Source organism: Antechinus flavipes, chromosome 3 (assembly GCF_016432865.1).
Source record: "Antechinus flavipes isolate AdamAnt ecotype Samford, QLD, Australia chromosome 3, AdamAnt_v2, whole genome shotgun sequence".
In the NCBI taxonomy this organism is placed as follows: Eukaryota; Metazoa; Chordata; class Mammalia; order Dasyuromorphia; family Dasyuridae; genus Antechinus; species Antechinus flavipes.
Genome location: NC_067400.1, coordinates 85,312,524 through 85,338,964, shown reverse-complemented (window position 1 = coordinate 85,338,964; position 26,441 = coordinate 85,312,524). Strand labels below are relative to the sequence as shown.

Genomic DNA, 26,441 nt, shown 5'->3' with positions numbered 1-26,441 from the left:
TGGACTATGAATGTTATTATCTACTTAAGAAGATAGGTGCTGAGACTACAGTAGACTTTAGCAGGAGTGATATTGTTGAAACGGGTGGAAGGAGTGGAATTATCCCAGTGACTTGGGATTGGCTTCTCCTGAATGATCATCCTCACCTTTATCTTATGAAACTCCATAGATACCTTTTAACTCATCCCATCTTAATGATTTTTTAGATATAAGTGGTGAGGAAAAATGGCATTCTTCCATTATGCCTGTGTATTTCTCTCAGACTTAGCTGCCATCAGTCACTTTAAGCACTTGTACTGGATTCAAATCACACCTCAGAGACTGACTAGCATAGCAAGACCCCCAAATAAGTCACACAAATGTTCTTTACTTCAGTTTTCTTATGTGTAAAATGAGAGAGCTGGAGTTGATGGTCTCTATGGTATGATTTAGTTCTTAATCTATGCTCCTGTGAGATATCCAAGACAGGACTTAAGTAATACAGTGCTTGCTGAATCTGAAGGTCATCATAGTCTCCTCCAGGAGTTGGTTGGTTGGTTGATGAGATCTATGGCAGTAGCATAACATGACACATGGCAGGGGAGGAGTGTGGGGGTACACTACCACGACAGAACCCAAGTAACACATACCTCATGCTGGCTTGCCATTGGTTATTGGCCTTGAGTTTCACATGGGTTCTTAGGACCTGAATCATCCTTTCTCTGTTATCACCAGGAGCCATGAACAATGAAGAGTTTTAAAAGCCTTTGAAACCTGAGGAATCAAATGAGGAGCATATATCCCTAGTACCCAGAAGCATAATAGCTGGTCCCATTTGCTCCCTTCTTATAAGCTATGCTGTTTTACCTTCTCTTTTGACATTTGGGTTTTGGTCCCTCCTCTGCTACTTTGAGGTAGGTCATTTAGCTCTCTCTGGGTCTCAGTTTTTAAAAAAGTAAAGAGTTGGAGGAGATCTAAAGTCTTTTCCAGGTTGAAATTCTATTATTATGTAAACAATCCAAAAAGATCATATATCTAGAACTGGAAGGGATGTTAGAGATCATTCTAGTTCAACTTTCTCATTTTACAAATAAGTAAAACTCCAAGACCTAGAGACTTCCCAAATTCACACAGGTAGTTCAGGAACAGAGATAGAATTTAAATTTAGGTCCTATAACTTCAAGCTCAATAATCTTTCCCTTGTATTATACTGCCTAAGACTGAAATCTTAAATATTCAGATTTTTTTTGACTATATTGCCCAAGATTGAAATTTTGAATACCAGGTTTTTTTTTTTATGATACTGTCCAAGATTGAAATCTTAAATATCAGAATTTCTTTGACTGCACTTCCTAAGATTGAAATCTTAAATACCAGTTTTTTTGATAATACTGTCCAAGATTGAAATCTTAAAAATCAGAATTTTTTTGAAGGTTAAAACATTATCTCAAGGAATGGTGTCTAAAACTGACAATTGGCAAATAGAAATATGTTAATCCCAAGGCAAGAGAAATGGATTTCATGTGTGTCTGTATCTACCTTTGCCTACAAAGTGCATTATGGTGGTCATTTTCAATCATTTTTTACTCTTCATGACTCCATTTGGAGTTTTCTTGGCAAAGATACTGAGAACGGTTTGCCAATTCTTTCTCCATCTCATTTTTATAAATAAGGAAACTGAGGCAAACAGGATTAAGTGACTTGACCAATGACTTAGTAAGTGTTTGAGGCCAGATTTGAACTCAGAAAGATGCTGATCTCTGCCTAGGACACTTGAGCAATTGCAGCACAATATCTCCTCCTGGTTCGCTCCACCCTAGGCTCTGTGCCTCAGGGGCTCTTTTGCACTTAATAAACTAACTTGAGAAAAAAAAAAAAAAAGATCTAGCACTCTATCCACGCTTCCATTTTGTTGCACATTTGTGGGCAAGTGGGTTACCTTGAATCCACGTGGGAATTCTTCTTCTGGACATCTGTCCTCCGAGAAATCTTACTGATGGCCACCAGCTTTCATTCCTCAGCTTTTCAAAGGTCTCCTGTCTTCTAACTTCTCATTGTTCATGGCTCCTAATGATAGCTTAAGAAAGGATGAAAAGGGCACAATTCTGACAGCCCATTTGAACCCCAAAGTAGATGACAGAAGGAGAACCAGCATGAAGCAAATCCAGACACCTCCAGGGCCAGAAGGTCAGTGCTATAATTTATTTTGCACTATGTATTCAAAGAGAGATATGAAACCATTCTGCCATTGCTGGGTGCAAATTGAATCCTACCTACTCTGATTCTGACTTTGCACTGGTTTTTCATGCTGGGGAGAATGAAGGTGGTGAGAGGAATATCGTTGGGAGAAGTGGCTAGTAGAGAAATTTGTGGTTCCAGGGAAATCAGGAGGTTCCAGTTCTAACTCTTTCCTCTTGTATCACAATGATCCCTGAGGGCCTCAGGAGAGCCCCCAAAATCAGCATGTACTTCAACTATATCCCTACACTGTCTTAGAGGAAACTTTAGCTCTTCAGAATATCAATCGACATTAGGTCCTTTCCCTCTCATTTTTACTATTAAAGAAAATTCTTAGTGAGAGTCTTGGCTTGATATCTTAGAAGAGGATCTTTTTTTGCAGACAGGTGGCCATCTGGTATTCTTCTTGCTTACCAAAGATAAGCAGAAGGATCTTTCAGTCTTTCATTTCTCTTTTTTCATCAACCGCACATAAGGGGCTAAGCCAAATTTGTTCAGGGAGTTGCATCTTCTGTGTCTATGGCTCTGTTCATGAAGACATCCACCTGGACATGTATATCTGCCCACCACCACCACCACAACAAGACAATTGGTATTTGGAAGTATTTTTTTTCCTTTAAATGTTCTGTGCTCACAAAAGATTTTACACAAAAATTGCAGTTAGCAGCTTTATAAAGGAAAAAACAGAGCATTCTCTCCCCCCCCCCCCCCCCCTCTACAATCCCACAGCAAACCTCAATGGGCTTAGAAGATAACATGAGAATATAATTTTAAAATCTGGCAACTTCTCATTTGAGAATGCCATAAAGTAAGAGAGAAATTGTTGAGATATATCTGTTTTTATTTTTTTTTTGGGGGGAAGTCCCAGAAATAGTTATTCCAAAACCAGACTTTTTTCAGAGATATGTAGAAGGATAGTGCTGTTTTCCCTTTTCATCCTGTTAGATTGGCAGTGGATTCTGGCTGTAGCACTAATTATCTCAGCAAATTTCTAACACCTGTGATTACTTTAATTGAATAGGATTGTATTGAATAATACTCATTTATTCAAAAAGAAGTAGGAGTTTGGTGAAGGAAGAAAATGAAGTTGGCAGTTCTAAATACTGAACAGCAGTTTTCAGAACTACAGAATTCAACCTAACAATTAACTTATTAACATCAATGAGAACTGTCTAAATGCCAAACCAGGTAAAATAAATAAGTCATAATGCACTTTGAATTGGTATAGAATCCAGGACTGAAAGTTTGACTATAATTAACCTTCCTGTTTTGGATTTCTGTCCAACTTTTGCTTCTAATTCAATGAGATAATAAGCTTATAGACACAAAGACTGTTAAAAAGTCATTATCCATGAACTGAAGTGACTGGAATTGTGGAGGCTTATAAACCAGCTTTATTAAAACAGAAAATAGAATTCCATAGGTCCTACTCTTCTCAACCTGGCTCTTTCATTTGGATGTTTTCCTATTGGCTGAGCTAGGAGCTCTTCTTAGAATCATTGAAGCTCAGAACTGGACAGGACTGGATGCTTTCTAACTTATATTTGAGCAAGAAATCCTTCTATAGCATGTCCACCAAGTGACATCCAACTCTTTTGTATAACAGACTTCAAGGGGAGGGGACCTACTACCTTCAATGCTTTCCATTTTGTCATAGTCCTAATTATCTGGATTTTTTTTTATCAAGCCTAAATTGGTTCTTTTACAACTTCCATGTATTTTTCTTAGTTTTTCTTCCTAATTCAACAGCCTTGCCTTTTTCTAGTTTTTCTTCCTAATTCAACAGCCTTGCCCTTTTCCTATTTCTCTCCCCCCTTTCCCTCCCTTCCCTCTCTTCCCCTCTCTTCCCCTCCCTTCTCCTCTCCTTCCTTCCCTTCCTCTCCCCAATCTTCCCTTCCCTTCCCCTTTCTTCTCCTCCTCTCCTTCTCCTACCCTCTCTTCTCCTGTCCTCTCCTCTCCTTTTGTTACCTCAAGTGCTTTTTCTCTGTATTCACAGAATTTCTTTTAATATCTGAAAGAGCAATTTTTTTTCTCTTTGGTCAGAATTAACTCATTTCAGATTAAAAAAAAAACATTGTAGTTGGATTTCTGGAACATGGAGAGGCCCTTTGTCTTGTACTTCCCTCCAATGCTGATCAAAATCTATCTCTAGTCTTGAAAGAATTCTATGGCTCAAGTTCTAGGATTGTGGGTCAGGAGTGCTCACAGTCTGTCTGGTGCCAGGCTGATGATGGATGCTGACTTATCTAAAACAGGCCATTTTCTATACTTGTAGTTTGTTCATATGATCATAGATTTAACTTAGGAGCTGGAAGGGATTTTAGAAATTATATGATCCTAGATATAGACCTCAGAGATCATCTAATCTAACTCCCTAAATTTACAAGAAATGATTTATCCAAGATAGAAAATGACAGAAATGGACTTGGATCCAAGTCTTCTGCCTCCAAATCCAGCACTTTCCCTTCTGTGACCTACTGCCTCTTTTCAAGGCAGGAAGGTGATACACAAACTGTTACCCATCTGTGCCTTCCCAAGTGTCCCAGCATTTTAGCACTAATGTCCCAATCTATCATATCATATACTTTTTTCGCTTACTTCTTCTTTTTCGAATGGCGGGAGTTAACTTAATGTTGTCTAAGCGATCCTTTTCTGAAAAAAGAAATAAGAGAAGACAAGATATAGGGTGAAAATGATTTACTGGGTGACTAGGAAGGGGAAGGGTGGTGGGTTCAGGAGTGAAAATTCCTTTCATCCCAAGGAGTCATTATGTTTCAGAGTCCAGAAGCAACTCAATTAGCAAGAGCATCTGGAGAGAAGGCATTTTAGAAATGAAATATTGAAATTTGAAATTAGGAGTCCTGATTTTTACTCCTTGGCTTAGATACTTACTAATCAAATGATCTTTGGAAAAATGATTCCTTCTGAATTCTTCATCTGTAAAATGGGGATACAAAAATTTGTATTATTCACCTGTCTTGAGGAAAGCATTTTAGAGACCTTAAAATATTATATAAATGGGATTCATTATTATTACTCTGAACACACAGCAACCAAGATGGAAGGATTTCTACTGGGCAAGCCCAGACTGTAGAATCAATCTTGTCAACATTCTAAGAGGTGCCTGAGTAAATGGTTGATTCTGAAAGGAGGCTTTGTTCTGGGTATGCTTTCCAGTGCTGGACAGTCTGTCTTTCATTCCTCCAACTCAATGACAGATCCTTCCTTTATTGACCAAATAGTTTACTTGCTTGAAAATATATCTAATTGTCATATTTCTGCTCAAAAATTAGTAGTAACAGGAGCTAAAGACTCCTATCAGGGTGGTGGTAGCAGGAATAGAGAAAAAGATACTAATGTGACAAAAATTGTTAATCTCACAAAAGTCAGCATCGGAAGCATCTTCACTCTGGATACATATAAAAGCACTCCTGTACTGTAATAAAGATCTTTTGCAAGGATATTGTAACTAAAATAGATACTCTAAATTGAGGATCTATTTAAAAAATTTATATATTTTTAAAATTAATGGAATAAAGCATTTCCATAATATAGATCTTAAAAAAAATTAAAAAAAAAAAGAAGAATCCTCAGAAACAAACCTTAGCTATCCAATTTTAAATTGATGTGGATGAGCAGGCCAAAAATTCATGATTTTAGAACACATAGGATCAGAATTAAGTTTCATTCTAAAGATCTCCTCCCCCGCCCCCTTTTTCCACACCCCACTGCTTATTCCTATTTTCTCTCTTCCAGGTCCTTTCAACCTCAGCCTTGGAATTTTCTAGGTTATTGCCCAAGAGAGATGGCTTTCAAAATCCCTGCTTATGAATATTTAGATGAATTGCTTTGATTTTTTTCCTGGGGTCTACTGACTTTGATATGGCCCTAGATTATGGGGCATAATCTAAGTCACAAAGACTGGCAAAAATCACAAAAGAGCTAGTTTACCCCAAACATGCCCTCTTCTTCTCTCCCATCCACCCCATCCCATTTTGCTTGCTCCCCTAGATTCTTGGATTGGTGAATCTTATTTCTTTATTTCCTTTTTCTCTTTCTGGAGCCTTTGTTAATTTCATCATATTGGCAAAATTTAACAGGTGGAGGAGGGGGATGTGTGGAAGAAAATCTAATTTACTGCTGCTGTGACTCCAGTTATGAAATAAAGCTCTGATTTCATGATGGATCGATAACACTAAGGTTGGATTTAAATTATTAATAACAGTGAGAAATGTGCCTTAGTACTCTGTGAATCACCACACTCCTAAAGTTCTGGGTCTTTGGACTGTAATTGTAGGGAGGATTAAGATGCTTAAAACAATTTTGCTGGAGTACTTTTTCCAGGTGTATCTCAGCTTTGTGTACCCAAAGGAAAGTGTACCATGCAAATCCTGTTGGCTGCTAAAGAGACAGAGTGGAGGAAGCCCCGGGGTGGGAGTGATGAATGCTCAAGTCCAGTCCCAGCTCTGGCCACCACTTCTGAATGAGGTCTTTGCAGGAGATAGAGGGAGGAGAAGGTGAGACTTTGGCCAAGTGGCTTCACCTTTCTGTCCCTCAGTTTACTTAACTGTAAAGTGAGGGAATTGGGCTAGGTGACACCTCCCCTGTTTTGAGCTCTAGGCTCAATTGAAGGTAAGAGGGTTTGTTTTCACTGTATGCTTTCTTATTAATTAATTGTGTTACTCCTATAGCTCCAAGATTTTTGTTGTAATCAAGGCTCCTGAGGTAAATAGTCCCTGCAGCCAAGCAGAAGGGGAATAGGATAACATGTGAGGAAGTGAAATAAGGAAATACCTTACTTTGGGCTATGATTACGAAGCTTGCTGAGTAGGGATTTTCCTTTTTTGTCTTGGTAGTCCCCAGTGCCTTGTTCATAATAGGCTCATACTTACTTATTGACTTGAAATGAATTGCAGGGAATGAGAATAAAAAAGGAGGAAAAATTGGCTATTTGCTTTCCTGATATTTCTTTTCTTTGAATCTTGAAGAACAAAAGAGGTGGCTAGAAGAATTGTCAAGAGAGGGAAAAAGAAAGGTCCCTTGTGGAAACCAAACTTTCTACTGAAGGAGGTAACTAGGGAACATGGTGGATAGAATACTGGACTTGGTTAAAAGAAAACCTATGTTCCCAAGGCAGTTGATAATATACAACCATGAGCAAGTCATTTAATCTCTTTTAGCCTGTTTCCTCATTTGTAAAATGGGAACACTTATAGCACCTACTTCAGCAGGTTATTGTGAGAATCAAGTGAGGTTAACATATGTATAGCATTTTAAAGCCTAGATGAATGCTAGTTATTATTATTATGCAATCAACTCAACATCTATTATGTGTCACAAGCACTGGGGATACAATGACAAAAATTGTGTAGCCCTCTTCTCTCCACTCAACATCTATTATGTGTCACAAGCACTGGGGATACAATGACAAAAATTGTGTAGCCCTCTTCTCTCCATCAACATCTATTATGTGTCACAAGCAATGGGGATACAATGACAAAAATTGTGTAGCCCTCTTCTCTCCACTCAACATCTATTATGTGTCATTAGCACTGGGGATACAATGACAAAAATTATATAGCCCTCCTCTCAGGGGGCTTACAGTCTGTTGTAAATAGCTACTTAGAAACTCTGGCTGTCTAATGAAAGAATTCCTCCTAAAAGCAATGTTAGTGTGCATCATGGGTTCTGATTATTTTTGTTAATCTACCAGTGATTTCATTAGAGAAATACATTGTGTGTGTGTGTGTGTGTGTGTGTGTGTGTGTGTATGTGTGTGTGTATGTGTGCACGCGCTGTGGAAACTCTTTGCTGATGCAAATTGGAGTACTCAATAATTTAGTCTTTAGACTGTTATCTGAGGCACTGAGACTAGTCAGTTTTTCTTACCCCAATATAGGTCCTCTATCTCTTACCACAACCCATCTTTCCTCAACCACACTTTATCACAGTATTTTGACACAGGTACAGGCTTAAAATAGCTATTGGATTTTTCTAGCATCACCTACACTTCCCTAGCACACAACAGAAATAAATCCCAAGCTTTTGGATGGCTAATGAAGCCCCGCAATTCTGCTTACCAGAATCATCTGAAAACCATTCAGTCTGGGTTGAACAGCTAATAGAAGTTGACATTTGGATGTCTAATAGTGTGCTTCCAAGTTGCGAAGAAGGAAGAGAGACTGGAACTGGGATAGAGAAAAAAGAGCTGGACGAATTTCCAAAAAATGAAGAAGTGGAGGGAAGGGACAACCTGTAGAGAAGGGGAACCAGATACAGGAATCTTAGTACTGCTAGGTAGGAAGAGCTGCAGAAGTTCTTAATGGCTCGCTAGTATTGGAACCAGCGTTCTTACAAAAGTGAGATGAGAAGTTGATCCTTCTGTGGGGAAGGGATGGAGCGGTAAAGGCAGCTAGATATTGCATCCCAGAGTGTGGAGCTTGAAATCAGGAGGACCCACATGCAAATCCCTCAGATACTCTCTACCTGGGAGACCCTGAGTTGAACTGCCTTAATTTCTTCATCTGCAAAATAGGGATAATAATAGCACCTTCCCCATCATAGGGTTGTTGTGAGCTTCAAATGAGTTTATTCGTGCATATTATTATGTGTAATAAATGTTTACTGACTGACTGACTGAAGTTAATCAATTTCCCATACTCCCAACTACTGCCCCATCTGCTTTAGGGACCTTTCTGCCTTACTTGGCAACTGAACTTAATTCAGTCAGTTAACCGGTTGTCAAACATATATTAAGTGCTTACTATGTGCACTGATTCTTGCCAAGGCCCACACCTCCTTAAGTAGTTCTTCAAAATCTTTACCTTGATCAGAATGGATCCTATTCAAGCAAGTCATATGTGACTGAGCAAAATACTTCTTCCACCGTAGTTTAGCAGCTATAGATTTCTCCTGATTCTTGGTTGGGCATATTTTTGCATTCCAGGGGAAAGATTATGTCATCATAAAAATATGGCTAATATTCTTCCAGATATAGAAAGTATAAACCCACAAGCTCCAAAGGCTCACTGGCCCCTTTAGTCTTTAAATATGCAGCATGAATTATTAGAACTTTACTCTTGAACATTAAGGCCATGAGTATTATATTTCTTCTGGAGCTCTGCTGCTATTTGGGCATAATACAATCTGTGTCCTCTCGGCCAAAAGGGCCAAAAGGATTTTTCTGGCAAAAAATCCAAATTCCATGAGTAGCACCAATGGCTTCTTTGTTTTATTTGTGTGAAGAGGTAAAGTCCAGTACATCATTCCCAGTTCAAATCTCAACCACTGTGTCTGCAGTAAGTTGTCCTCTACGTTCCAGATCCTTAGTTGCAGTTGAATGATTCATTTTCTCAAATGTCGTAGAATCTCTTCATTCCTTGCATAGGTTAGCTTCATCCACAATAGTCTTTCTTGGCTTAGAAAATGCATACTGACATATAGCTAATAAGTGTGGTTACCCATTTCTGATGGGCGGCACCCAATTTGGCCCAACTAAGAAGAAAAATCATTGAAATATTGTCAGTCCATATTTGGAAATGAGCTCCATTCACATCATCTAAAAACGTTTCAGTGGCAGTGCAGTTCAAAGCCAGGAACTCCAATTCACATAAAAAATAATGAATCTCATTGTCAATAAGTCTTCTTCTGGCATGCAGTAGGTATCTGTTTTTCATCATTCTCAGCACAAGGCTGTTGCTAAGTCTTCTAGACTGATGTCAGTGTGAAGGGTAAAGGGTCTTCTTGGGTTTAAGTTATCTCTGGGGGGGGGGGTGTATGTGTGTATACACACATATGTATTTGTATATATATGACTGAATCTTTACAAAATTTGTATTTTATATTCTTTGACAGTGACTAGCTAGCTGATGAGTATGTTTCTCTTCTCTAAATCATTTCTCATTCCCCTATGAGATGCTATGTGACTCATAATTGGCAAAAGCGCTATAGAACTGAAACTTTTCAATCAATAGGTTCAGTTTAGCTTCTTCTAGACTTTGATGATTCTTTTCTCATGTTTTTCCAACATCTTCCAATACAGTGAAATTATCCAAGTAGACTAACACCATTAAGTAATGCATTGTATTCAGTCAGTGGTACATTTGAGTTCCCATGTTCAAAATTTGAAAGTCTTTAAATCATATCTTTCCAGATTTTTTCTATCCTACTGTTATAGTCAATGCATGTGGAATTTGGTCCTCTATGATGATATTTTATTAACAATTCCGTTAAGTGGATCTTACATCTTTGATAATGCAATCTTTCCAGGTCATTTTTTAAGAAGGTCAGAAATTATTGATTTGAATTATGTGTGGTGCTCCTTGATTTTAGCCTTCATTGTACTCATGTCATGCAAACATGCTAGTATTTGTTTCTTGCTCAAGGGTTCCTTCTATTATTCAGGGATTGGAAGATCACCAAAGTAATATCTTTCTGAATCCACTTTTGAGTTGAATGATTCAGTGTTCATGTGATGCTCTATGTCACTGCTTGCCTCTGATTTATCATAAAAGACCTGGCTCATAAGGATATTTGGGTATCAAATTCTAGCTTACTACCCTGTACTATCCTGCTAATTCTTGAATAGTTGGAGATGGTTCCAATAGATGTTAACCTACCAGAGATATTTACTGTTCCTGGATGTACCAGTATCCCCCTTCTTGCTAAGATCTGTAGCTTTTTCAGAGAATTTCTAACATACTGTAGTTCAAGTATGGATAGATGTTCAATTCACAGAGTCCTTTTATTCTGTGCATAGGCTTCTAAGATATGTTTTGGTGATGTCTCTGAAAGAATGACTAGAATACAATGTCTACCTGAGATCCACTGTTCAGCACAACAGGACCCACAATAACCTCACAACTTTCTTTGCACAAGATCCTATGAGTCCTGGTGAAAATCATACATGAAAAGTAGTGAGGAGGTTAGACTTAAGGTTTTGAGGGTCTAGACTGACCTCTGTCCTTGACCCTGTCCTAATTTCTCTAAATTGGCCTAAATTTATTCAGCTGCTAATAAAATAAGGTCCAGTTCTCCACTTAAGAGTACTCAGATATGAGTAGGCATCTCTCCTCCTTTTCCTTCTACTCTGCTTCCCTTCCTCTTTTTTCCCTCCTTCCCCCAATCCTTCTTTTCCTCCCTCCTAACATCCCTCCTTCCCCTCCTTTCTTTCCTTCTCTCCCCTCCTTTTCTTCCCTCCCTCCTCCCTCCTTCTTTTCTTCCTTCCTTCCTTTCTTTCTTCCTTCCTTCCTTCCATCCCACATTCAATTTTTGTAAACATTCTATTGTTCTGAAATCAAGGTTCTGATTTCAAACAGCAAACCAGGTTGAATCCTGATCTCCATTTATCTTTCTCTTTTTCATCACATCAGCCATCTATTTCTCACTACTGTAATATCCTATTCAGAATTCAAATGGTTCTTTACCAGGTGGATTTGGCACTTCTCCTGAGAAGGAGAGTCTAATTGAACCTCTTGCTCTAACAGAGTTCTTTCATTAGCTTGTATCCAGCTTATTCCCTTTAGGAGTTAACTCTCTTTTAAACATACATTTCTTAGAATCGTCAGACAATACTTCTCTTGGCAAGAAAGTCTTGAGTGAGTTTCATTTCTCTTACTTTTTTTTCATTTAAGGGTTTGATGACTAGTTTCTAGGTATTCTCCTCAACTCTTACTTCTCTAGGGATGCTATAGTATGTCACTTTGATTCAGGTAATTTAGAGAATTCTGAATGCCTCCATGAATTGCTTGGTAAGTACTTCATATCATCTCCCTTGATCACTTACTGTTCTTTTGCCAAGTCACACAAGGATTCCTCTATAACTTTGTTCTAGGTGCCAGAAAGTATTTCTAGTACCAAAAATCTTTTCTTGGGAATTCAGTTCAAATTCTTTACGCCAGCCAATCCTGTTAAAGATTTAACCCCCTTATTGTTCATGTTAGCTTAAATTGTACTCCCAATACACACAGCAACGTAATACATAGTGAAATTCAAGCACACAAACAGTTATAATACGAAACATATTTCCTTCCACAGCCAATATGAACACTATGTGGATTAAAAATACAATGAAATACATTGGTTCTGTTCAGAAGGGAATTCCCAGTAGGAAAAACCAAAACCAAAATAAAACAGAAAAGAAAAAATTTTCTCTCAAAATTGTAAAATTTCTTCCAAATTTAATTTCCAGAGAAATCTGTGGATTATTTATGAGCAGACGTAAAAAAATCCTATATACCCCACCACCACCATTTAACCACTAGCAGGAGGGCTCAGATTGGTAGTCCCATGCTCACTCTAGCCATTATGTATTTTAACCAACATCAATATCTTCTATGGGAAAATGCCAAACTCTCTCGAGCTCCCTCTGACTCTATAGAGGCATTTGTATTCTTAGTATATAGATGTGGTATGTATAGATTTATCCAACTTGACTCTTATGGCTCATGGCATACCATTCTACAATATTTCTTTCACTGTAGTATTTCAGTGGAGATGATCTTAACAGTGTGGTTTAACTGTACATAATTCTTTATTCATGACCATAGAATAAAGGAAGAAAAATACCCTAAAGTCATCAAAATAATCACTGAATGGTCTAAGAGCTTCTTCCAGACCTGAGAAGACCCAATTCTTTTAAGCCTGAATACAAGCCCCCAAACACAACAGTTCAAGAAACAGTTTAGATGCTTTAATTCAAAACTATAATTACAGGGAGGCAGCAAGCTGTGCCATTCATAATCTTGGAACCTCTTGGTTTCTCTTGGAAACCTCTTAGAAAGTTCATGTCCAGTCAATTAAAGGGACTCAGGACTTGAATTGCTCCAACCAATCACATTTCCCTGATGTCCACTGCTCTTTCTTCTTTGTTCTGGTCTCCTATTTCTGACAAATCCATTCGTGGCTCCCCTCAGTAGTGGCCCCCCCATTATGGTCTTTTTCATAGGAAATCAAAGTAGTCATGAGGCCAGAAGTAGACTTCATCTGTCATCTTGTCTTCCTCTCTCTCTTTTTTTCTTGTCTAAAAAAAAATTCACATTCCAACTTGCTGTGCTGTGCTGACTCCATACCCATCAGCTTTTGGGTCTTTTGGTATTGTATATTGAATTATATTAAAACTTTATGGGTAGGGCACAGACACAGGAGTCATGGGGCTAATAGCTTCTTCTGTCTCCCTACAACCTAGAGCTGAATAAGGATGGGGTTACATGTCTTTTGCATTTATCACAGTGGCTATAAAAATACTGGCCAATAAGAGATTCCTGATAAACACTTGTTGATCGACTGTTGAATATGGCCCTTGAAACATTGCTTGATGTCCCCCTTCTGTCTCTATTGTCAGTTTGCAAGCTTTTTGTCAGCAGACATTTGTCTTCCATTTCCTTTGTCCCTCATCTGCCCCATTAAATCTCCTACAATGTTCTGGAAGGAGCTGACCCTCAGTAAGTATGGCTGACAGATTGATATGATTTGTTGTCATCATAAAGTCTCTATGGCCTGTGCACCTTCTTACTACTTGGTAGGAGGGAAGTGTTTCTGTAATGCTGAATGGGCAGTGGGGAAGACAAAGTGTGATTATCTTTATTGGGCAAACAGGGAATGTGCCCGCTAACCTAAGATACTTTCTCTTTTACAGATAGGAGAGGGACCCAGTTGGGCTTACCTCTGAAGGCATTTAGGTTAAATGCCCTAATACATGCAAGGAAAAATAGGATTTTAGGATTGGGAAGGGAGAGTTTTCTTATTTTAGTCTTCTATTAGGGGCAAACCTAGGGCCCTAATTCTTTAAGTGCAAGTTTAAGATTGGGATTCATGTAGAGAGATAAGAAAACTGGGGGAGGGGGTTGGGGCAGTACTTTTAGAGAGTGTGTGGATTGGGATTTGGGAGGTTAGGGGCATTTTTGGAGGGGGTTGTGAATTGTGGAAAGAGAAAATAAGGTAATAGGGACAAGAGAAAAAATAATAAAAACATGAAAGAAAATTTATAAATAATAATTATAACTTTGAAGCGGATGAAATGAGATGCTTACAAACCACAGAATGGTTACCAAAAAGGAAGTTGCTTTGCCTTAATATAGTAGCTATATGCTACAAAAATATAATGGCATTTGGGTTCTCTGGACTCAGTGTCCCCTTGTCTTCATTTGGTAATATTGGATCAAAAAGTCAGCATATGATGACTTGTATGGTTTTTCAGAAATAAAATTGGAGGGGCCCCAACTCTACTAAGGTAGAATTTTTAAAATGACTTTACATGACTAGGAAGCTGTACCAAAAGAGTCAGAGGCCATTTATGTTACCTTTTAGGGAAAACTAATCCCTATTTCAGAGAAATGACATCCCATCACTGTATGACCTTTCTCTCATTCCCCTCCCCCAGCCTTTATCTATCAGCTCACTTGAATAGTCAAGGTAACTTATGCCTCTTGACATATTTTTACTTTTTGTACCCTGTCTGTCCTGATGTCCCATGACTTTGGCTTTTAGGCAGAAGCAGGGATGATGAATGCCCAAAAGATCATCACTTTTGTAAAGCTTATAATTTCTGGGTTGTTAATCTTCCCTGTTCAGGTGTAGGTCTCTTTAGCACTTTATCCCTGCAGCATCACAATTAAGTTTTAAAGGCAACTGGATTAAATAGAATGGAGAAACATTACCCTGGTGTTACTTTCATGACACTTTTCAATTTTTCTTTGTAGTCCTCTGTAGGGGAGAAAAAAAGAGAGAGAATGTTGAGAAATCATCTTTCTTTCTATTAAAAAAAAATCCCAACATGTCACATATGTGGCAATGGAAGTGGGAAAGACAAATTTATTATAATTTTTATCTATCAGATTGCCAAGCATCAGAATAGACAATGCCATGGTAGTAAAAATTTCACAATCTAAAGATCTTTTAAAAATGATTAAATTGGAAAATTTCTCTTAAAAAATAACTAGTGTCTGAGAAGATGCTCTTCAAGAAATGATGGGTATCTCAAAGACAAAGCTACTTTGCTTCCCCATTCAGTTATCATCAGGGTCTCTGACTCTTTCTTTCACCAGATAATGTGCTCTTTGGGCTGTGAGAAATGCTTGGGCTGGGTTGTAAATTCTTTTCTGAAAGTCTAATATGCTTCTCCCCACCTTTTTGGTATATGCCCCGATCACAGTTTTTGCCCCGAATACACCAGGAATTTCTTGCACACGTAAAATGACATGTGATATGTATAGTCCCATTGCCATATATCAAAGAAATATCATTTTAGAAGTGGAAGCAACCTTAGAGATCATCTCAACTTGCAGCTGAAACTCTTCACAGGGGTTTTCTCCCCAATAGAAGCTAAGAGCAAGGACTGTCTTACTTTTCTATTTTTACCCAGAGCTTATCACAAGCATATAGTAGGCACTTAATAAGTAAATAAATAAATCATTCATTTATCTAATATCCTTCCATTATACCTGAAAGATTATGACAAGTAAAATGACTTAGAGTCTAAGGTCATATGGGTATCAATACAAATAAGATTTAAATCCAGGTTCTCTGACCATGAAAGCAGTGCTCTCTCCACTGTTCCATAGCTGGAAACTATAAAGTCTCTTCCATAAAGTCTCTTTTTTGTATATCAAAGAGGTAATATTATTCAATATAGTTTAGGGCAGCTGGGTGATGCCATAGTGCATAGAGTTCTAGGCTTGGAGTCAGGAAGATGAATCTTCCTAAGTTCAAATCCGGCCTCAGATGCTTACTAGACATGTGACCCTGTAAAAGTCACTTAACCCTATCTGTCTCAGTGTGATCTTGGGTCACTTATTTAACTTGTTCAAATTTTACTTTCTTCACTGAAAAAATGAAAAGATTGAATTAGGTGATTTTTAAATTCCCTTCCATGTCTAATACTCAAAGAATTCATAATTTATCTCTATGTGTTATTATTCCCTCTATTCCTCAATCTCCTGTTTCTTTCCATTACACTTAGCTAGTTATTATAATAATTATCATTATTATTAATTGTTATAGTTGCTATTAGATTAAGAGATAGGAGACCTGTGGTTAAATATTATAGTCTCATCATGGATAAGCTACTTAGCTTTAATCAACCCCAGGAAGTTCTTTAAGCTATATTAGAGAAGGATTGAGATCTGCATCAATGAAGGGAATTTTTGTCTTGTGTTTTCTTCTACCAACAAAATCATGGGTCCCTAACGTATTGACATAATGTACATAATGCCAGTTGGGATAATGGCAATTGGCATAGTGGCCAATGGCATAAAACACTAGCAAATACTCTCAAGATATTTAAGCAGATAAAAAAAGAAGTTAGGTTTAAACAAGAATATAAATAGGTAATCATGGATCTGATTGGATGATCATATTCATAAAATGGTCATTAAGAATTAATGTCAACCCAGAATGAAGTCTTGGATAGATCGTTACAGTGGCTCTATTCTTTTTCCTTTCTATTTGACATCTTAATCCATGACTTGGTTTAAGGCAAGATGACCCAGTCGGTAGATGATTCAGAGTCAGGAGGGATAGATAATTCCTGGAGTATATTAGAATTGGGCTTCAAAAAGATCTCAGCAAGCAACAAAAATAGAAAGGCCCTACCCGTTAAAATTATATTCAATAGGGACAAATATAACAATTTCCAATTGGGTTAAAAATTAACTATATATGACCAGGATGAAGGAGAAAGGGATGAACAATAATTCCTATTCAAAAGACTTTAGGATTTATTAGACTGCAATCTCAAAAAAGTTGATAGAGTGACATGACAGCCAAAAAAACCTGACATGATCTTAAACATAATATCTATAATAAGAGAAGTGACAGTCCTGTTGTATTCTATACTGGTCATATCACATCTAAAATATAACATTTAGTTCTTGATCCTGATAAAGGTGCTGATAAACTGGAAAATATCAAGGTAATAAAAGATTACCAGAACCTAAAAAGATATTGTACAAAGAATGAGGGAAGGAACTGGGCATTATATTTTGCCTGAAGAAAAGAATTAAAAGGGGGATAGGATACTGGTCTATATAAAGGGTAGATCTGTAGAGAAGACTCTCTAGAAGGGTGAGATATGTAGAGAGAAGTCTATGAAAAGGCTAGATTTGTATAGGGAAGTGACATATATAAGAGTCAGAGCTATGTAAAAAAAGTTTTCTTTTATAAGAAAAACATCCTAATAATTATAAGCGTCCCAAAGTTGAATGGCTCATCTTAGGAGATAGTGAGTTTCCTGTCACTATTGGTCTGTAAATGGAGGCTGGTGCTCTACTTTTTAGGGAAATTATAGAAGGGATTCCTGCTTCAGAGATGGATTGGACTAGCTGACATCTAAGGTCCCTTTCAATTCTGAGATTCTATAATTCAAAATATCCTGGGAGGCCTTGCTGTATAAAGGAAAGCTATGGTAAATCCTTTTGCAAGGTCACGAATCCTATCATAAATTCCTTCCCAACTTAATATGTTTTATAAATTTTGAAGGATTTTTTAAAGTACATATTGAATTTTCCTCCAGCAAGGCATAGCTAAATGTAGTTTTAAAGGCATTTTAATCTTACCTATAGTTTATTAACCTCCTTTCCCTTACCAGCAAGACATTTATTTTTGAGATTTCTGCTTTATATCCAATTCTGGTCAGTTGAAACTCTTGTATTTGTCCTGCTCCAGAGGGGGATCTATTTACAAAGATATGGCTCACAGGGGTATATGTTAAGAATGCCTGATTCCACTCTGTATAGGAGAAAACCTCTGAATGCTACTTTTATGTTTCTGAATTAGGCTTGGAATGCAAGCAAGATGGATATTAGTATTCTGAAGAGCAATTTCTGGCTAGACTAGCACAGAGAATATCCTACTTTTCTCACCTTCTATCTAACCCCCTGAAGTGATCAGGCTGACCTAAGGCCATACTTATTTATATAATAGTAATAACCCTTGAATGAAGAAATTATGGTGCAGCAGAAAGAGTTCTAAACATGACAGCTAAGTCACTTAATTTCTCTGAATCCCAAACTCCTCACCTAGAAATGGACATATCCACAATGATGATAATGATGATAATATTACTATTTGTCCTATCTACTTATCTCCTCCTCCTTGGGTCTTTGTAAGGAAAGTCTTCATGAACCAAAATACCATCCATATAAATATGGATTGCAAATATTTTCCAGATTGCATAAAGCTAAGAAGAAAATTCTATTTTTTTGTCTTGTGCTCTGAGTGTGAATCATGGACCATATAGTAACCATGTTTTGCTGCTGAGGGAGTATCAAAATAATCTGTGAAGAAATAAGTACCACTGATTTTCCAATTGATCATGTGGCAGTGAGCATACATTAGATATTTCACTCTTAGCCTCCAATAAAGAAGGCAGACATATATTTTGGAAGAAATGGATCTAAGATCAAATTTTTACCCAATGTATAACTTCTGCATTTCTTGAGGTATTACGTCTTGTGGATGGAGGGGGAGGTTAGTCTTAGAGTCAAGAAAATATGGGTTCCAATCATGCTCTGACACAGTTTCAGAGTGTACTAAGTCATTTGACCACTCAGTTCCATAGACGACTGTCTAGTACTATAACTTATAGATAAATTATGAGTTTGTATTGATGAAGGGAGTTACTGCATGAACTTCACTCATTAATAAAGATAAATATACATATATACAAATACACAGAGATAATCATAAATAAATATATGATATAGAAATATATGTATTCTTAATTAGCAACATTTCCTTCAGTCATTTAAACTGTTTGTTTAATAATATTATAATATTAACAATAATATAATAATATCAATATATTATGTTATTGTTAATAATGTTAACAACAATAATAAAATTTGCTACTGTTGTTTCCCAAGAATATATCAGCCCTATAATGAGTGAAAGAGCTTGAGCATAAATTGCTTTTTCCTGGAAAATAAAAGATCTCCTAAGAAATGCTCATTGATATTGACAAATATTTGCCTGATTATTATGCTGCTGTTTGTATTATTGGTTATTTTACCCATGAAGCCTTTGTGGCTGCAACAAGACTTGGGGATACTTTTTATTAGTGATTCTTCTTACCTTCTTCTGTCTTGAATGAAATGAATGCTGGCACTGATGAAGTTTTAAGTGGATTAGAAGTTTTCATTGAAGGGAAAGACAAAGAGGGCAAAGTGAAGACATTGGGAGATGAAGAGGCTGAGGAAGAAGAAGATTGAGTTGGAACGACTTGATCATTGGTTAGAAATTCTAGCTTCCGAATTTTTTCAGTTCTGGATTTTTCTTTTTCTTCTTTTGTCACAGAGATTTCAGGAAGCAACTTTTTATGTTCTTTATCTGCAAAATTTTCCGTTGAAGAAGTTGGAGAATTAAGTGTTAATTTATGAGAAGAAGGGTGTACATTAATTGGTAGGAACTTCTTTTCAGACATGTTGGCAAATTACTACACAAACAGAAATCTTCAGTCACTGGAGAGCTCACATCATAGTAACTGAAAAAGAGAGGGAAAACAAAGTAATATTCATCATTGACCAGAAAGCAGTATATGGCTTTAGGTGTATGTATTTGTTTTTATTTTTATTTCTTTTATTTTTAATTTATGAAATAAATAAGCATTTTCATAACATTGTGTAATAAAAATGATTGTAAATAATAATGCAAATCTGTTATGGAAATTTTTCTCTTCCTTTTAAATAAATAATAACATTATCACATAAATGTTTATTTCTCCCTCATTTTTTTTCTTCCCTCCCTTTCCTAGAATGGCTACCATTAGATACAAATGTGTATATAAATGTAAAAATCATTCTATACATACTTCTTTTTGTCAGTTCTTTTTCTTCATGTTGATAATGTCTTTCTTCACATGTTTACAAGTTAATGTCTGTTCATAATAGTCAAAATGATTTATTCGCTCAAAGTTGTTCTTAAAACATCATTACTATTATTGTATATAATGTTCTCTTGGTTCTGTTTATTTCTTTCTTCATTATTTCATGCAAATATCTCCATGTTTTTCAAAGATCATTGAACTCAACAGTTGTTATAGCAGAGTAGTATTCTATCACAATCATATACCACAGTTGGTTTAGTTATTCCTCAGTTGATGGACATTCCTGCAATTTCCATTTTTTGACACCACAAAGAGAACTGCTATGCTTTAGAATGTATAGATTCTTTTCCTTTTCCCCTGATCATCTTTGGAAGTAGACTTAGTAATGGTATTGCTGGGTCAAAGGGTATAGGTAGTATAATAACACTTTCGGTATAATTCCTGTTTACTCTCCAAAATGTTTGGATCACTCCACCAATAATGAATTAGAGTCCCAATTTTTCCACATCCCTTCTTACATTTGTTGTTTTTCCCTCCAATTATTTTAGTAAGTCTGGTAGGTATAAAATTATATCTCAAAATTGTTTTAATTTACATTTAATTTATAATGATTTAGAACAGTTTTTCACAAGACTATAAATTGTTTTGATTTCTTCCTTAGAAAACTACCTGTTTATATCCTTTGACCATTTACCAATCGGATAATGACTTGTATTCTTACAAATTTTACAAAGTTCTTTTAAAATTTTTTTCAAAGTTATTATTTATTTGAAATATAAGACCTTCTTTTGAAAAACTGTCTATAAAATTTCCCCCAAATTTTCTGTTTTCCTTCTAACTTTGGCTACATTTGTTTTATTTGTACAAACATCTTAAATTTAATTTAATCAAAATTCTTTATACTTCATTCTGCTCTCAACCTTTTGTTTATTCACAAATCGTTGACCTATTTGTGAATATATGTTTCATGTTCTTTAAATTTTCTTGTATTAGCTCTTTTTATTTCTAGGTCATGCATCCATTTTGACCTTGATTTGGTAAATGGTGTAAGAGATTGGACTCTGCCTGGTTTCTGCTATACTGCTTTCCAGTTTTCTCAACAATTTTTACCAAATAATGGGTTCTTACTTCAAAGCTTAAGTCTTTACACTTGTCAAACACAGGGTTTGTTATATTTATTCGTAGCTATAAATGATATGACTGCTCTGTTCCACTGATCTACCTTTCTATTTATTTATGTTCATTCAGTAATAATTTGAGGGCTCCATGTGTGTTCAGAGCAAATCCTAAAATGCTACTTGCTTACTAAAACACTACTCCCTTTTCCAATTACATATCTGCATGGAGTCAAATTCTCTTAATGTACTTCAACCAAAATGACATCACAATTCAGTGAATGCAGAAGCAGATATGAGAATTCCTTTGTCTTCTTTTTAGTTAGATATTAAAGAAATTTGCAAAAATATATAAAATAATGCCACTCATTCTCACTAACTTTTTTGATTCATAAAATAGTTATTTTTCATAAAATATGTAATTTGTGACATGTAATGAGTTTGTTATTATTATTTTAAAATAAACTAACACCACACACACATATACATACAATTTTAAAGTTTTAATTTCTAATAAGGTAAATATTAAAAGATATAAACTAGAAGTTTTTTTGGGGGAGGAATGAGAGGATAATAATTTCAATTTGGAATATGTTGATCTTGAGAAGTCTATGAAGCATATAAATCAAAACATCTAAAATACAGTTTGTAATATAGGGCTGGAAAGTTAAGACAATTCAAGAATTGGTTAATTATACATGGTAGCCACCTGCAAAAAAAAAAATTAAACTTATAAGAACTGATGAGATTATCAAATAATAGTGAAGATAATAAAGAAAGGGTTCAGGACAGATCCAAAGTTTGTGGGCATGGCATGGATAATCTGACATAACAGAGCAGCAAGGATAGAATGCCAGGCCTGGCATAAGGAAGACTCCTCTTTCTGAGGTTAAATCTAGCCTGAGATGCTTACTAGCTATGTGACTTTGGGCAAGTATGCAGAACTGTTGAAAGCTTAGCCTAAAAAGACCAAGGTCTCCCATTGCATCCAGGGCCATCTCCAGTCATCCTGATCCATGACTGGCCACTGGATTCAGATGGCTCTGGAGGGGAAAGTGAGAACGAGAAAGGAGACCTTGCACAGCTCACCTTTACTGAAATTCAATTCACTTGAGTGTCATGGCATTACCTCCCTAAGGTCATCCTTGTCTAGAATGAAGGACAAACAACAAGGATCCTGTTTGTCTTATCCCTGCTTGCCTCAGTTTCCTCATCTGTAAAATGAGCTGGAGAAAGAAATAGCAAACCATTCCAGTATTTCTGCCAAGAAAACCCCGATTGGAATCATGAAGAGTCAGACATGTCTTAAAATGACTGAACAAATTGAAAAAGCAATGATGCAAATTACTGAGAAAAATGTGATACTCAGTCCTTTTTCACGACAGCAGCCTATAGACCCATTCTCAAAATAATGCTTTTTTTTTTTTAGTGCAAACAAAAACTATTTAAAATTATAAAGGAAATCAATCATTTTTAAATTATTTTTTAAAGTTTGTGGACCTTAGGTAAAGAAACACAAAAGTAGTTTTCAACATTCACCCTTGCAAAACCTTGTGTTTCCAAATTTTTCTCCCTCCCTCTCTCCATCCCCTCCCCTAAATAGCAAATAATCCAATATATGTTAAACATGTGCAATTCTTCTACATGTAGTTCCACAATTATAATGCTGTACAAGAAAAATCAAATAAAAAGGGAAAAAATGAGAAAAAAGCAAGCAAACAACAACAAAAAAGGTGAAAATACTATATTGTGATCCACACTCAATCTCCATAGTCCTCTTTCTAGATGCAGATGGCTCTCTCCATTACAAGTCTCATAATCTTCCAACCTCCTATTTCTATCATTTCCCTCCCCTTCCTATTTTAACTCTAGGAAAAGAAAGTAAATGAGATAATAAACACCTAAAGGAAAGAGTCATCATTAATTAATTAATTAATTTTTTTGCTGCAGCAATTGAAATTAAGTGACTTGCCCAGGGTCACACAGCTAGGAAGTGTTAAATGTCTGAGGTCAGATTTGAACTCTGGTACGCCTGCCTTCAAGGCTGATGCTCTATCCAACTGCGCCACCTAGCTGCCCCCAAGAGTTATTTATCTTTTACCAATTTTATAAATGAGACAATTAAGGCTGATAGACATCCTGCAATTTTCTTAGGGTCACAGAGTTGGAAAGTATCTAAATAGACATTCTCACTCAGATCTTCTGAGCTCCATGTCAAGTGTTTTGTTTTTACCTACTGTGCCACCTAAGCGCTTAAGTGGGCATGAGACCGGAATTTATCAGATAGCAAAAATTTCTTCAAATCCTAAATAATAAAGCAGCATTCATCCAGGATTTAACTCCTGCTTTCATCCCCTGAGGAGCAAAGATTCCCTTTATAATAGAATCGATTACCAATAGTGACCAAATAAGAACTACACTGAGTTTTACTGTCATTTCCAAAAAAATCTATAGGAAAATAAAAGACTCGAGGCCATTTACTTGCTGTATGAGCTTGGACATGTCATTTTCCATTTCCTTCTGTATATAATGAGAGAGTTGAACTAAATGAGCTGTCTTTTTTCTTCCTTTTGGGTTGATTGTCATTACTAAGTCCTAGTCTATCAGTATATGGAGAATATAACTATCTACATAGCACCAAGATTATTTTCTGCTAAGAAAAAAGTTTTCCGATTTAACTTGCCAAAGTCCCTACAACTCCCTATCATTTAGTCACTACTTTGTCTTTTCTACTTTCTTTGTTTTAAACTACTTCTGTTTTTCATTTAATAGTATTTTATTTCTTTCTAAATCCATGTAAAGATAGTTTCAATATTCACTTTTATAAGATTTGTTTTCCAATTTTTTCTCTCTCCCTCCCTTCCCATTTCCCCAAGATAACAAGAATTTCTGATATAGGTAATACATATACAACCATATTAAATATATTTCCACATTAGTCATGTTGTGAAAGAAGAATTAGAACAAAAAAGGAAAAATCACGAGAAACAAACAAACAAAAAAGCGAAAATAGCATGCTTTGATCTGTATTCAGAGTTCTTTGTCTGGATATAAATGGCATTTTTTTTTTTATTACAAGCCTATTGTAATTGTTTTAGATCATTCTATTTCTGTGAAAAGCAAAGTCTATCAAAGTTGATTATCACATTGTGTGTTGGTATTGCTGCATACGATGTTCTCCTGGTTCTGCTCACTTCATTCAGCATGAGTTCATGTAAATCTTTCCAAGTTTTTCTGAAATTTGCCCGCTTACCATTTTTTATAACACAATAGTATTCCATTACATTCATTTACCACAATTTATTCAGTCATTCCTCATATGATGAGCATCCACTCTGTTTCTAATTCTTCATCCTCACAAAAGAGCCTCTCTAAACATTTTTGGATTGTGGGTCCTTTCCCCTTTTTTAATGATACAGGTCCAGTAGTAGTATTGCTGGATCAAAGGTAATACTGATCACTACTTTGGATTAAGGCACTCTCTCCCTGTTGCCTTCCTCTGTTGCACTTGGGCCAGCATGAATGAAAAGTTACTAGCTGGATACTCTGAGAGACTACCCACTGAGCTATGGGAGAGTGGCTAGCAGACTGTTCTAGACCCCTGACAGGGGTATTAAAGCAAAGCCATTTCATCTAATGCATGTTTATGTATCAGAGTTCTTCCGCTCTTCCTATTTTTAACTGCTTAAGATGAAAGATCAAGATCAGTTTGTCTTATCGTCAGCCTGGAACTATTTATCAGTGGCAGACTGTATGCAAGTGTTTTCCAGCACAATTGTTGTTTTTATCTTTTTGAGTCAGGCCACTCAAATACAGATCACTCAGGCAGCATTAAAAGTTTTAAAAGTTCAAAAATCAACAGCAGAAGGCTCACTTATCAGTTGCACCAGTGTTTAGAAATCCTCTCTTTTGGCTTGGAAGCTAGGGAGCAAAATCAATTCATAAGAATGGCAATAAAGCTCCTCTCATATCACAGATATTCTCAGATGTCAATATAAAATTACATAAAATATAGATAATGAGACAAAATAGAGATCTGAATGCCAGAAGATATATTTGACCTCAAAGCTATCACCAAGACGTGCCGCTCATGCCTATAACATGTTTTATGGAAGGCTAATCATTCAAAAGGGGCAGCTAGATGGCCAGTGGGTAGAGGGTTGGATCTAGAGCCATGAAGGCTAATCTGTCTGAGTTCTAATCTGTCTACTAGCTATGTGATCCTGGACAGTTACTTGTTTACCTCAGTTTCCTTATCCGCAAAATGAACTAGAGAAGGAAAAGGTTCCAGTGTCTTTACCAGGAAAACCCCAAATGGGGTCATGAAGAGTTGGACACAACTAAAATGACTAAAAAGCAATGACAAGCCTCATTTAATAGACTTCCAAGGACACTGCACTTTCCTAATTCTGTCTCTGACCACAGATTCTTTGTCTCTTTATCTGTCTCCTTAGCTCCTTCAGTCTCCTTCTTTGGTTCTCGAAATTCAGGCATCCGAAAGGCATCTGCCCCTAGTCATTATCTCTTCTCTTTCTTCCCTATTTTCATATCTATAAAGGGAAGGGATTTCACTGTATAACCGACCTCTAAGGTCTCTTTCATCTGCAGCTCTTATGCTCCCAGATAGCAGGGCTGGGACTTCACCCATTTATTCTCCAACTTTAAGAACAGGATTCTTTCCACAAAACGGTGTTCTTTTCCTCCTCTGGGTGCTTAGCGCAGCAGGCATTTGATACCTGTTTATTGTTGACTCTGTCGAACAGATTCCCAGAGTGGGTGCAAACATCTGGCTTTACATTTCATGCTAAAGGGATCAGCAGCACTTCTGAGTCTGAGTCTGGCTGACCTCTGGGCAGTCTCACTGCCTTTCATCATCATTTTCGGGAAGTGTGCTCTGTTCTTCCAAACTGATGCAAAGCATCCGTTATGAACAGGAGCGGGAGCAATTAATCAGCCTGGGCTCCTCTGGGAGAGATGGCAGAGGGAAGGGAAGGGCTACTTCAAGGTGTGGGAGGAAGTAAGCAGGCTTGGCTTGCAAAGCCCTTCCTTCTGTTGCCTCGTTGCTGGCTTATGCATCCCTAGGATCAGCACTAGCGCTGTCCACATCTCCCTGGCAATCAGAACTGACAAGTTGGGAGGAAGTCGCACAGCAGGACCTCATTTGATCTGAGGCCCCTGGGCACCAAAGGGGAGCCGCGTGTCAGTGCAGACTTCGGCCTTTATTTTTTTATTCAAAGAGAAAGAAAAGCATCTGGTTTCTTGACAAGGTAGCCAGATGAAATTGACTGCTG

The 26,441-nt window shown here is 36.8% G+C and overlaps 1 protein-coding gene across 2 annotated transcripts in view; it reads right to left on the bottom strand.

Annotated features, from left to right (window-relative positions):
• ERICH6B (glutamate rich 6B) overlaps window positions 1-26,441 on the bottom strand; it is a 106,492-nt gene that overhangs the window by 65,148 nt on the left and 14,903 nt on the right. For both annotated transcript variants that reach the window (XM_051983837.1, XM_051983838.1), the window contains exons 3-7: window positions 19,285-19,693; window positions 14,874-14,919; window positions 8,298-8,470; window positions 5,110-5,154; window positions 4,816-4,869 (exon numbers count right to left, since the gene is read on the bottom strand). In XM_051983837.1, coding sequence (XP_051839797.1) covers window positions 4,816-4,869; window positions 5,110-5,154; window positions 8,298-8,470; window positions 14,874-14,919; window positions 19,285-19,633 — 667 coding nt within the window. In that variant the 5' untranslated portion in view covers window positions 19,634-19,693. The remainder of the gene's footprint in view (window positions 1-4,815; window positions 4,870-5,109; window positions 5,155-8,297; window positions 8,471-14,873; window positions 14,920-19,284; window positions 19,694-26,441) is intronic.